Raw genomic sequence first — 13,591 nt, 5'->3', positions numbered from 1 at the left:
GATGTAGATATAGATATATAGAGCTAGATAGAGATGGCGATAAAGATAGAGATATATATAGAGAGAGAGACAGATGTATATATATATATATCTAAGATATGCGGTGATGGAAGAGAGGAGTGTATTTTCATATCTTCACTCCCTGGATTTTGGGTCACTAATGAGAAGCCATTGGATGTCTCTGTCTGCAGCCAGCAGGGATGCTGTGCCTTTGCTATACAAGGTTAAATGTGCTTTATAAGACAGGCATGAAAACCAATGGGCTGTAAAATCAGCTCTGCTGCCCACTGAGTGAAATAAATAATGCTGCTGTATGTAGGTTTTGTGGGGCGCCATGAACAGAGTTAAAGCAAAAAATATTGGCCTATTGCCATGCTACATTTGGCAGAAGTCCGCTCACTGAATATGGGAGACTGACCATAGAAAGAGTTGTAGATAGTAGTTTTTAAAGAGAAATCCAGATATTTATCATGTTACACTTGAGGACAACTACATGAAAGAAGTCATGGTTTCCATCCTGATCTCTCCAGTCATAATGTAGTTCACGACAGATGACTCCAATCAGTCCAATCACAAGTGGGTGGGCCTGTCCCACCAGTCCAACTGGACCTGAGAACACAGCAGAGCTGACAACTGTAGTCATAAAACGACCTAAACACCAATCTCCACTTTTTCTTCCTGCCTACCTCGGCCCCGCCTCCACAATTTCTTATTAATCTCTCCTAGGAATGGTGACGTTTAATGTCCTGTTGGAGAGGGGCAGAGTATGTGTCCAAAACAAATAAAAATAATCCCACACTAGTGAAGACAGATGACTGACCAACTTTAACTGTACGTCTGCAGTATGTGTGTTGGAGAGGGCCAGAGAGAGTAGTGGGGAGTCTCCTGTGAGGGTAATAAATCTCAGAGGATCAGTGTTGATTGCCACACAAAGCCAGCTCTGAAAAAGGGGGGGGGGGGCAAACTTGACACTTCCTCCCCGCTTCAGTCATCCCATGGGGTCATTGTTTTCCCCTACCGGCGGTAGACCATCGCTCTGTCTCTTAATGCTACTTAGCCAACTCCAATAGGTCTCCCTCGTCCCCTCCCTTCATTTTAATCCTTACCAGCGGTACACATCCACTCTGTCTCCTAAACTACTTAGCTAACTCCTCTGGGCCTCACTTCACCTCCTCCCTTTTCCCACCACCTCCTCCACAAGTCAATACTTCAGCCTTGTTGTCAGCACCTCTGATTGAATGCTCGATAAACTCCCTCTGAGTGACATCATGTGATGAGGAAACAGGGTTCACAGGAGGTCAGAGTTCCAAAGAAACAGAACTGACAAACAGGAGACACAGCACTGCAAACATGACAAACTTAGTTCAGTTTGTAGATTTTAGTCCTTACCAGAGAATAACCTCATATAGGAAAAGCATGCTGGTGCTTCATGGGGAGGAAGTGTTGGCGTCAATCAAGAATGCTCCCAATAATCTGGCACCCCTACGGTCACTCATTATTCAGGAGCCCTCTGTTAAATTGGACATGTTTAATTAGAACAACACCGCAGCTAAACGAAGCATGCCTCACCGGATCAGAACAACGCCGCAGCTAAACGAAGCATGCCTCACCGGATCAGAACACCGCCGCAGCTAAACGAAGCATGCCTCACCGGATCAGAACACCACCGCAGCATGCCTCACCGGATCAGAACACCACCGCAGCTAAACGAAGCATGCCTCACCGGATCAGAACACCACCGCAGCTAAACGAAGCATGCCTCACCGGATCAGAACAACACCGCAGCTAAAGTAAGCATGCCTCACTGGATCAGAACACTGCAGCTAAGCATGCCTCACTGGATTAGAACACTGCAGCTAAGCATGCCTCACTGGATTAGAACACTGCAGCTAAGCATGCCTCACTGGATTAGAACACTGCAGCTAAGCATGCCTCACTGGATCAACCAGCAAGGAAAACACACACAGGGTCCCGTGTGGCTCAATTGGTAGAGCATGGTGTTTGCAACGCCAGGGTTGTGGGTTCGATTCCCAGGGGGACCAGTACGGGAAAAAATGAATGAAATGTATGCATTCACTACTGTAAGTCACTCTGGATAAGAGCATCTGCTAAATGACTAAAATGTATTAAACATACAAAATACAATACATTTAGCAGTAAGAGAGTGAAATTCCACCCTCATTTAAGCTATTTAAAAAATAAATGCTTTATTTAGACAAAAGGGACCGAGAGAGAGTGAGACAAGCTATGTAAATGCTCTTTGAGCTTGTTTTAAATGTGATTTTCTTGTGATTTTTTTAGCCAGGGTCTTAGGGTACAGTAGTGTGGACAGCATTTTGCACAAAGGGTTGTGTATTGATTGAGGTTCTGTTATGAACAAAACAAAATGGAGGAATGTTTTAGCATGACATGCTCCCATTTCTATACTCAGTTTTGAGATTAATTTTTTTTTTTTAAATGAATAAGGGTTCCCTCATTTAAAAGTCTGAGCTGCTGTATGGGTCCTAACACACAGTGGCCTTCTGCAGTTATGACTCAGACTCTCACACAGTTAAACACTACAGACCATTACAGTACAATGCCAAGCATCCACAATTGCCGGGTTTATCGGGAAACAAATAATATTAATCATATAATATTGAATGATGTGAACTATCATTTGAAAATGATCACCTTAGTTAGGCAGGTCAAAGTATTCCATCTGTTTTAACAGTAAAACCTAGCTTTCTAATAGGCAAAGAGAATGCTAGCCTATTCTTAGACAGAAATAGTTAAATAGTTATGAGGAGCCATGTCTTGGTCCTGTGAGTCGGTGTGTGTACTGGAAATATAGAGGCTCCACGTGGATCGTGCTGAAGGGGAGAGGAAAACTGGGGAGCAAAGTGAAGCCATTAGGTGTGCACAGACCGTACAGACAAACACCCCTCATCAGACCTTAGCACAGCAGGCTGGTTAAGAGAAGTGTGAAATACATTTCTCAGCAGGAGGGAGCTTTGCATGATTAATTAAAATCGATAATTAACTTGAATGGATGGGTCCGTTTTGAGCACCTCCAACTTGCTGGAAAGTCTAAATGTCATATTGACATCACATTTTTACAAGCCACTTAGACCTTCCATGTCTGGAGCGTCCTCCTTTCACGAAATGTTATGAAAATGCCCTTAGGATATGTAATAATTCAGATTCATGATGACGACTTTCCATATATACACACACACACACACACACACAAGTCAACCCTCTGGCTCAGACAAGCACGTTTATTTGTTAGAATGAATATTTTTCATGTTTTCGAAAATGATTGAATATATGAATCTCTAAAAATATTAACATGATTTAATAATATTTATATATTACGAATGAATCAATGATTTAACATGATGAAAGGGTTGGTCATTATTTTAATATGTCAATACTTTATCATCGTTCCAGTTTCTATCGAATTATGTTTTGGTCATCATTCATTAAAGAAAGCCCCGAGCGGCATCAAGGATAGCGGTGCGCTGCGCGTCTCTCCAAAACTTACCTACAGCCAGCCACAGGAGCACCTGTTTCGACAACACTGGTGTGGTATCCGATGCCATGGTCTTCTTTAAAAACGACTATCCAATGCAAGAAGTTGGAGAAGCGTTAAGATGAAACCGACGATATACGCGTCACAATTCCCCTCCCTAATGTATCCACTAAGAAAGAGACGACCCTGTCACAGAGTTGTAATCCATAAGCATTCGACTCGTTCTTCTCAGCCAACTATAAAGGCAGCTCAACTGTCGTCACGGTCACTATCACCTTGCGCAAAAACTCGGGAAAGGTACACTTGGGTCGGGTCGTCGGGAGTTTTGCTTTCGGAGTAACCTATCCCGTCGACTTTCTTTACGAAATAGATTCGCTATCATTTAAATGAATATGCAACCAACATCGAGTCTTGACAATTCAAAAATGGTAAGTTCCATTAGAGTCCAAAAACCTTGCGTACACTACGAGGACATACTTGGCAACTCCAACCAACCATGCGCAAGCCCGAAACGCACTGAGCCAGACTAAAGCCTCCAGTGAACTGCTGGGTCTCGAGCGTGCGTTCTGTTGACTGACAGCAACAGAGAGCCACGGGACCAGAACCAGAAGGTAGGCCAGGGTTCCCCAACTGGCGGGACGCAGGTGATTTGATCCCCCACGTTCTGAGCAAAACAAATCTATCATTTTATTTTTGGGGCACATAAAACACCAGCAAATCAGCTCAAAGTTATTTTAAATTTTGGAAATCTGTTACAAAGTATTCCCAAGCATACAAATGTCAGCAAGGTTTAACATGATTAGGTTTTAGGCAAATGTATATGTTTGGGCTTCTTGCGGTCAATTTGCAGTCTATCAATTTTTTTTTTTATATGTTCCGGCCCCCTGAAATCGGGACGCAGCTGTATCTAGTCGATTATCCCCGATGTGGGTATCTATTCTGGGGGTAATGCCGCGTTCAAAGAAACTGGGAAATATTGAATTCCTACTTTAGTGTGTTCAAAACACGTCTGTGAAAAAAATCGATTTGATCTCGCGAACTCGGGCCTCTTTCTAGAGCTCCGACTTTCCGACCTGAAGATCACTGACGTCATGATTTGACCTCCTATTGTTCGAGTTCCCAGTAGTTTTGAACGCAGCATAAGGCAGAGGCCGACTTTGCTGCAGGGACTACACTACATTCAGTACTGTACATAAAACAAATTGTGACCAAATGGTGCCTTTTGCACATTCAAAATGAACACTTGCTTCTGGCAAAAGTGATCAGTATCAGCCTGGTGTCATTGTTGACATTATAATAAAATGACTCCCATCCTAGCCTACTACAATGTGATGTCAATGTTGATAGGCTTCAACATACATTTTTTAAAAGACAATACATTTGACCTATAGGATTGGATTTAAGGGGTTAAACCAGACAGGTTGTGCAAGCTTGACGATAAAGTAGTACAGTCCAACCTCACCTAATGTTGCCATCTAGTGTTAGAATATATCAACACAGAATTACAGCTCCTGCAGTCCCAGCAAACAGCTCCAATTCCAGTTCCTCATTGCTAATTGGTATATATCATTCATCTCTCCACCTGATAGCTGATGTGTGGTGAGCGTTCTGACAGAAATGGTTGCTGACCATGCATCCCCCAAGTGGGTGCTACACATTGGTGGTGTAAGAGGTGAGTCTGAGCATCTGGAAAGGCTCTATAGGAAATCAATGAATGGATGCGGATGGGCATATCATTCGTGATAATACTGCATGTACAGGAAGAGATCAACATTTTCTCAAGGACCAGAGGTCTTAAATGGAAAAACTCACACTTGTTTTTTTATAATACTTTTTTACTTACAGAATGTACTACATTGTACAAAATTACTACTGGCATACTAGCCTACATATCCTTTAAATAGTAATGACGTTCAATGTACATACAAGACACAAAATCAGTATGGTGACCATCTAGAGCAGTTTTTTTTTTTTTTACATCTTCAATACACTTAAATACAGTGCGAATAACAAGGGTGCTCTTACAAAAAGAGGAATAAATTAACGTAGGAGAGCTACAACACAATTGCACTTACATGGTGAAGCACAATTTCTAACAGCAGAGAAAAACAGTGGTATGTATAACTGAGAAAAGTTTCCTCTCAGATAGAGCTTTAAAAAAGACCACTCATGTTGGTCAATCACCATCTCTACAATCTCTGATGCAGATGGAATTCAATAATATGACAAATAATGTTCTTGCCAGGCAAATACGTTTATAAACTCAGCAAAAAAAGAAACGTCCCTTTTTTAGGACCCTGTCTTTCAAAGATAATTCGTAAAAATATAAATAACTCCACAGATCTTCATTGTAAAGGGCTTAAACACTGTTTCCCATGCTTGTTCAATGAACCATAAACAATTAATGAACATGCACCTGTGGAACGGTCGTTAAGGCACTAACAGCTTACAGACGGTAGGCAATTAAGGTCACAGTTATGAAAACTTAGGACACTAGAGAGGCCTTTACTGACTCTGAAAAACACCAAAAGAAAGATGCCCAGGGTCCCTGCTCATCTGCGTGAATGTACCTTAGGCATGCTGCAAGGAGGCATGAGGACTGCAGATGTGGCCAGGGCAAAAAAATTGCAATGTCCGTACTGTGAGACACCTAAGACAGCGCTACAGGGAGACAGGATGGACAGCTGATCATCCTCACAGTGGCAGACCACGTGTAACACTTGCACAGGATCGGTACACCTGCGGAACAGGTACAGGATGGCAACAACTGCCCGAGTTACACCAGGAACATACAATCCCTCTATCAGTGCTCAGACTGTCCGCAATAGGCTGAGAGAGGCTGGACTGAGGGTTTGTAGGCCTGTTGTAAGGCAGGTCCTCACCAGACATCACCGGCAACAACGTCGCCTATGGGCACAAACCCACCGTCGCTGGACCAGACAGAACTGGCAAAAAGTGCTCTTCTCTGACGAGTTGTGGTTGGATTCGGATTTATCTTCAAAGGAATGAGCGTTACACCGAGGCCTGTACTCTAGAGCGGGATCGATTTGGAGGTGGAAGGTCCGTCATGGTCTGGGGCGGTGTGTCACAGCATCATCGGACTGAGCTTGTTGTCATTGCTGGCAATCTCAATGCTGTGTGTTACAGAGAAGACATCCTCCTCCCTCATGTGGTACCCTTCCTGCAGGCTCATCCTGACATGACCCTCCAGCATGACAATGCCACCAGCCATACTGCTCGTTCTGTGCATGGTTTCCTGCAAGACAGGAATGTCAGTGTTCTGCCATGACCAGCGAAGAGCCCGGATCTCAATCCTATTGAGCACGTCTGGGACCTGTTGGATCGGAGGGTGAGGGCTTGGGCCATTTCCCCCAGAAATGTCTGGGAACTTGCAGGTGCCTTGGTGGAAGAGTGGAGTAACATCTCACAGCAAGAACTGGAATATCTGATACAGTCCATGAGGAGGAGATGCACTGCAGTACTTAATGCAGCTGGTGGCCACACCAGATACTGACTGTTACTTTTGATTTTGACCCCCCCTTTGTTCAGGGACACATTATTCCATTTCTGTTAGTCACATGTCTGTGGAACTTGTTCAGTTTATGTCTCAGTTGTTGAATCTTATGTTCATACAAATATTTACACATGTTAAGTTTCCTGAAAATAAACGCAGTTGACAGTGGAGGACGTTTCTTTTTTTGCCGAGTTTATATTCATGATACAGACAGAGAGAGAGAACACTACACATCTTCTCAGAGTGGCTATTTTAACTATTCAAAAAGTACTCAGACTTCACAAAAAAAAAAAGTATTTTAAGTATTTCCGTTGAGATGGGTGTTGTTCACAGATCACTTGTTCAAATTAACTGTATTTGAAAATGTCTTCTGCTTTTACCTCTACTGCACATCGTCTCACAAAGACCTACTTCTGATCTACCGCCCGTCTGATATCTAAAATACATTCTTAATTACATCTTACGTTAGTGAATAATACAGTTGACTGACAACTTCCTACCACCAGAGATCCTGTATGTGATTGGCTTAGTGTGGAAAAGAACCAATGGAGAGCCAGTTTGTGATAGGCTGACAGAGGAAATAGGCCTATGAGTCATGTCACCTGTCATTGATGACCACAGCCAGAAACAGTGCAGTGGAGTGTCTGTGTGTGATATTACCATCACACACAGACACTCCAGTCGTAAGCAGTTGACTCAGTAAGATGAAAAACTAAAGTACAGTATAGGCCTAGATACAGTAGTAATAGTGGTAGTATTAATAGTGGTAGTATTAGTAGTGGTAGTATTAGTAGTGGTAGTATTAGTAATAGTACTATTAGTAATAGTAGTATTAGTAACAGTAACAGTAGTGATAGTAGTGGTAGTATTTACTTACTGTGTAAAGTTATGCAATCATAATTTAACATTCAGCTAGCTTAAGGCAGGTTGTAGCTACAGTGTTTTTATATGGATACAAAATAGGCATAACATTTTAGATATGACTTGTTCATGGCTAAATTCATGCCTGCATGCTACATATTGCCGTTGTCATCCTCTGATAACTGAGTCTTAATCAGATTCAGAAACGTCTAGTGAGCACCAGGTCCTAACTGAACACTGGTACTTGATCGATTCACTCTGGATGTCTTTAAATTAAAAAAATAACAGGACAAAATAAAAAAATGTCAGTAGAAAGTCATTGTTTCATATCTTCTAAGAGTCCAGGTCCAGTGCTCCAACATAATCCAGTGGCTTGAGGAGCAGATGTCCTCTTCCTTAGCTCTTATTGCAGTCCCTTCCTGCTTAAAACATTTCTAAAAGGGAGTCTGTGCACTTTGTAGGAATGCTTATGAAAAGAACCAGTGAACCAACTGTGGTACTAAAATAAAAAATAAAAACACTGCTCCAAACTGGAATCTAGTGAGACGAAGAATACCAATAATCCAATCTCTTGATTGCTGCTGGTTTGGGAATTGTTTGGGAACGCAGTAGGAGATACTGGTTGTCACTAGGGCAGGAACTTCCCCCAGGTTTGGGAACGCAGTAGGAGATACTGGTTGTCACTAGGGCAGGAACTTCCCCCAGGTTTGGGAACGCAGTAGGAGATACTGGTAGTCACTAGGGCAGGAACTTCCCCCAGGTTTGGGAACGCAGTAGGAGATACTGGTTGTCACTAGGGCAGGAACTTCCCCCAGGTTTGGGAACGCAGTAGGAGATGAATGTGCTCAGGGTAGGAAGTAGCCCCCTAGTTTGGGAACACCAGGAGTAGGAAGTATTCGTTGTGAGGAGGGTAGAAGCTAGCTCCCCCCTGGTTCCCACTCAGAGCTCAGTGGTCAACAGACCTTTGTGCTTCGTGCCGTGCTCTTTGGGTGGCTGGGCCACAACGCTGGTGAGAGGAGAATACAACTAAATAAAAAGCCCAGAACACCTACTTTTCAGTGTGCACAACATAAGATAATGTATCATAGTACTACTCTAGTAGAATAGGAATATTGTATTGCTAGCCAGTATACTGTGATGCATGGAAACGCCACAACGTAATGAGAAACTGCACAAGACGGTTCACATCCATCAATCTATGCATATTGTTCCAGGAGACCTGCCTGCACCATTCATCTTTCCATTTACCTGATGTGATCACTACTAACTTTTAGTGTTCACAACATTCATCTTAACAAACAGACTTTATTCAGCAGTACAGTCAAACTTTATAACTTCTGTAGAGATGTAGTGGAAAATGAAACATTTAGCTTCAGCTTTCACCAAAGCTATTTCAAGATATGGAAGCTCATCAGGACCATAATTAGTAAATGGGGATGTTAATCACTACAGGCTTCAATTATTAACAGGATGGAGAATTATATTGTCTAGTCTTTACAACAGAGCATATGGCATGGCATCAAAAGCCCCTAGCAACTAAGACTAGCAACGATGACCACAATGTCCAGATTAGATGACCTAAAGAGCATTAGGACAAGGTAGAGATGACCACGTGCCACGACGGAGTTACCTGGTGTCCATCACATTGTGCATTTGAGAGGAGAGACGGGGGTGCAGGGCCCCCCCTTCAGGTTGGAGAGGGGCGGCGGTCTTTGCAGAGGGGTCAAGGTCAAAGAGGCCGTTAGTAAAGATGGCAGTGAGTGGCTGTGTTAGAATGGGAGAAGGAAAGTGGACTGGCTGGGTCAGTCTCTACATGAGGCAGCTACAGTAGGGATGGTAGACTGACGTACAGACATACTTAAACCCAGGCCAGACAGGCAGGCTAAAGACAGTCAATGTCCATCAGTACTCACCGCAGCAGCAGGGATGATCCAGCGAGGTGATATCATGGGCTTGGATTGCACTGATGGTGGCAGTAACTACAAGAGAACAATGTTGAAGAGTTACTCAAACACCCATCACTTGGCACAATGAGGCCAAAGTAAGTAGCTGACCTGTCAACATACAGTAGGCATAATGGGTTTGAACTTTAAAGCGAATCACACTTATTTCTGGTAAGTTTGAACTACTCAAGGCAACATAACAGCAGCTGAAGCGTGAGGCAGCAGACAGGGTCTATAGACTTACTACTGGGGTTGGGTCTGAGAAGTCTATCAGGTTACTGCTCAGCGGGGCCTGCAGTGACAGAGGGGTGGGCATCTTCAGCTCCTCAGGTTTGGCCTGCATAGTGACAAGCCAATGGCTATGTTACAAACAGCTCTCACATTCCCACAAAAAGGCATACAATTCTCTGTGCATTCAGATGTAGTTTGCATTCTAATGCACGCGAGTAACCCGGAAAAGCAAAACACAGATTAATTGATTACCTTTGTTGGTTGCCCCCCATTAAGTATTTCAAGGGGCATCATAGGTGCTGATTGCATGAGATCCACAGCCAACATCTCAACACTGATGAGGACAGAGGGACGAGAGTTTAATTCATTCCTATAGGGTCTGATGAGGAAGTACTGAACAATAGCAAGGATAACATACACATTATCAATGGACACAATACACACAAGTGCTTAATATGCAAAGACATGTATCCAGGCAGAATTGAGTCATGTCACATTAGCAGGAGTGATTCCCATGCTCAATCAGATGGTATCAGAGAGCTATGATTCCCATAATCCACCAGATGGCAGCAGAGAGCTGTGTAAAAACACTGTCTTGAGTGCCGCAACCTATAGCCTAGTAGACTAAAGAACACTCGTTAACAATGCTGACTAGAAACTAAGAAGTGACATATATCCTTAAATGAATCTGTCAGATGGAGCTGTAGTCCTGACTGCATGAGGCTGCCTCGTGGTACCCTATGGCTGGACAGGTGGCCCCCTCTAACGTGGGTGTGCCCCACTCCCTTCCACACTCTGTCAGCCTCACACAAGGCTGGGAGATATGGCCAAAATATCTCCTCATGACGTGATTTTGCCTGTGATTAGCTTCATTCCGTTTCTCTTTCATCCTGAAAAACACTCCAGTCCTTATAAGCATACCCAAAACATGATGCAGCGAGCACTATGCTTGAAAATATTAAGAGTGGTACTCAGTAATGTGTTGTTTTGGATTTGCTCCAAACATAACACTTTGTATTCAGGACAAAAAGTGAATTGCTTTGCCACATTTTTAGCAGGATTCCTTTAGTGCCTTGTAAACAGGATGCATGTTTTGGAATATTTTCATTCTGCACAGGCTTCCTTTTCACTATCAATTAGGTTAGTATTGTGGAGTAACTACAATGTTGTTGATCCATCCTTAGTTGTCCTATCACAGCCATTAACTCTCATTGTTTTAAAGTCACCATTGGCCTCATGGTGAAATCCCTGAGCAGTTTCCTTCCACTCCGGCAACTGAGTTAGGAAGGACGCATGTATCTTTGTAGTAACTGGGTGTATTGATACACCATCCAAAGTGTAATTAATAACTTCACCATGCTCAAAAGGATATTCAATGTCTGCTTTTTTTTTACCCATCTAATGGGGCGGAAGGTAGCCTAGTGGTTAGAGCGTTGGGCCAGTAACTGAAAGTTTGCTGGATCGAATCGCCGAGTTGACAAGGTAAAAATCTGTCGTTCTGCCCCTGAGCAAGGCAGTTAACCCACTGTTCCCCAGACACTGAAGATGTGGATGTGGATTAAGGCAACCCCCCCCCCCTCTCTGATTCAGAGGGTTAAATGTGGAAGACATTTCAGTTGAAGGCATTCAGTTGTACATCTGACTATGTATCCCCCTTTCCCAATAGGTGCCCTTCTTTGGAGGCATTGGAAAACCTCCCTGGTCTTTGTGGTTGAATCTGTGTCTGAAATTCACTGCCCGACTGAGGGACCTTACAATTATTTGTGTGTGTGAGGTACAGGGATGGGTAGTCAGTTTCCCAGTCTCACCTGTCTCCAGCTGTGGTCAGCAGTGTGGGAGTGAGCAGGTCCCTTGACTCCTGTCTCTCGGGACGTCCAGATAGAGACAGGGAGGAGTTGCTGCCCATACGGCCACTACGCACCTTCAGCCTGGGAATGACAAAGAGTGGACAGTAAGAGAGATCTACAACACCCTCCACTACTCAGCTCAGCCTAAACATCCAGTTTGTAGAGGCATATTTAGATTTTTCGATGAGTCGCCTTTGTTGCTTCCCTCCAGTTTTTATTGCCCTACTGTACCACTACATCAATCCCTCATCTTGTGCACTTTTGTTTGAAGCTCAACATAAGAGGTCACTGGAGAAGGGCAAAACGAAGCTAACTGCTGTTTTTGTGTGTGCAGGGATGCAGGTGTGGTGTTTAGGTTTGTTTTAAAAAAAAAAATGAGGGGGGATTTTCTTTCAGAGGAATTATCACCTGAACACATTTTGGCTTTTGTGTTAACTTGACTACAGCTGCAGGAATCCCTCCTGTCAATCAACCCCAAGAGTCCTGCCCACAGAAAAGTGGGCAGCCCCTGGGAATGAGCCGTTGATTCAGGGGGTGATGCCAAGAACCCTCATAAATATTCTAACTGTTAATGAGCTTTGGAGGAAGGCTGTGATTGGCTTAGGCTGGCTGTGGAGTGTTGGGGTGACTCCAGGGAGATGGAGACAGGGGAGGCTTGGTGACATTCCAAGATTGAGGTTTCCTTTGTCATGAAATACCGTACAATAAAGAGTGATCCTCCAATGCTTTGAATGCATGCGGGGAAGTGAAAGATTGCACACTAAAGGGTAGAGACTAGGAACACATCCGTAGTGACTCTTTCAGTGTCCTCACTCACCTGGCTGCAGCTTCCTGTACATTGGTGTTCTTGTTCCCCATCACAACGTGCTCCTCCTGGGAGCTCTATAACATACAGAACATCAGTGGAGGTATAATACAATCAATATGCCAGGTTGCGTGTATTTCAAAAAGAAAATTGCCACTGTATCCAACTTCCTGGTTATCCAAAGGTTTACAGTACTTATACAATACTTCCTCGTCTACATGTAAGATTCCAAAGCATCCCTGTACCATTTCTATGTTGCACCAAGATGATTTCTGGGTGTCCATCGACAAAGTGCTAGCACAGACAGTACAGTATGAAGATAGGCAGAAACTGCTCCTCCAATCGAAATCCCTGATCACGCTTGTAGGCGATGTCATGGCGATGGTGGCTAGCTAAGCTTATGGGCAGAAACATGTAAATCGGTTCTAAAATTAACTACTAAGGAAGAATTTCTCACTTCTCCCATTGACTTCCCAACCCCGTCTTGGTCTGTGGAACCTGCTTTGAAGCGTTCCTGGAAGTATCGCAAAACTCTGTGACGCTAGTGTTCAGTACCTTGAGGGCAGCCTGTGCCTGGGCTTTGATGATGTTACTCTTCAGGTCCTCTGGGGGGCGAAGTGGAGAAGGCACAGAGCTGCTACCCACACTGTTCAGACACTTCTCTGTGAGCTTCACCACATCCTCCTTGTGGGGGGACCAACACACACACACGTTCGGCTACAGTATCTTCCTGTAAAGGCTGTAGTTACAATATCTCTGCCCTCCACCTTCTTTTAAGATAAACAAAACCACCCCACCCCCAGCCTTTCTCCCCCCACCCCTTCTCCCCCACCCCCAGCCTTTCTCCCCCCACCCCCAGCCTTTCTTCCCCCACAC

The 13,591-nt window shown here is 43.9% G+C and overlaps 2 protein-coding genes across 8 annotated transcripts in view; both read right to left on the bottom strand.

Annotated features, from left to right (window-relative positions):
• ramp1 (receptor activity modifying protein 1) overlaps window positions 1-4,106 on the bottom strand; it is a 101,287-nt gene extending 97,181 nt beyond the window's left edge. The window contains exon 1 of the mRNA XM_029702270.1: window positions 3,527-4,106. Within this exon, the coding sequence (XP_029558130.1) occupies window positions 3,527-3,584 (58 nt within the window). The 5' untranslated portion in view covers window positions 3,585-4,106. The remainder of the gene's footprint in view (window positions 1-3,526) is intronic.
• A 3,093-nt stretch (window positions 4,107-7,199) lies between these two features.
• LOC115155557 (band 4.1-like protein 5) overlaps window positions 7,200-13,591 on the bottom strand; it is a 47,837-nt gene continuing 41,445 nt past the window's right edge. For 3 of the 7 annotated variants that reach the window (XM_029702263.1, XM_029702264.1, XM_029702269.1), the window contains exons 19-26: window positions 13,271-13,399; window positions 12,728-12,792; window positions 11,872-11,991; window positions 10,316-10,397; window positions 10,077-10,169; window positions 9,803-9,868; window positions 9,520-9,653; window positions 7,200-8,895 (exon numbers count right to left, since the gene is read on the bottom strand). In XM_029702263.1, the coding sequence (XP_029558123.1) occupies window positions 8,829-8,895; window positions 9,520-9,653; window positions 9,803-9,868; window positions 10,077-10,169; window positions 10,316-10,397; window positions 11,872-11,991; window positions 12,728-12,792; window positions 13,271-13,399 (756 nt within the window). In that variant the 3' untranslated portion in view covers window positions 7,200-8,828. Of the gene's footprint in view, window positions 8,896-9,515; window positions 9,654-9,802; window positions 9,869-10,076; window positions 10,170-10,315; window positions 10,398-11,871; window positions 11,992-12,727; window positions 12,793-13,270; window positions 13,400-13,591 lie in introns of those variants that run through there. The other 4 variants (XM_029702265.1, XM_029702268.1, XM_029702267.1 and 1 more) reach the window with 4 other exon arrangements.

This window comes from Salmo trutta, chromosome 20 (genome assembly GCF_901001165.1).
Source record: "Salmo trutta chromosome 20, fSalTru1.1, whole genome shotgun sequence".
NCBI lineage: Eukaryota > Metazoa > Chordata > Actinopteri > Salmoniformes > Salmonidae > Salmo > Salmo trutta.
Note: the sequence above shows the minus strand (reverse complement) of the source record. Positions and strands in the feature narration are given on the sequence as shown.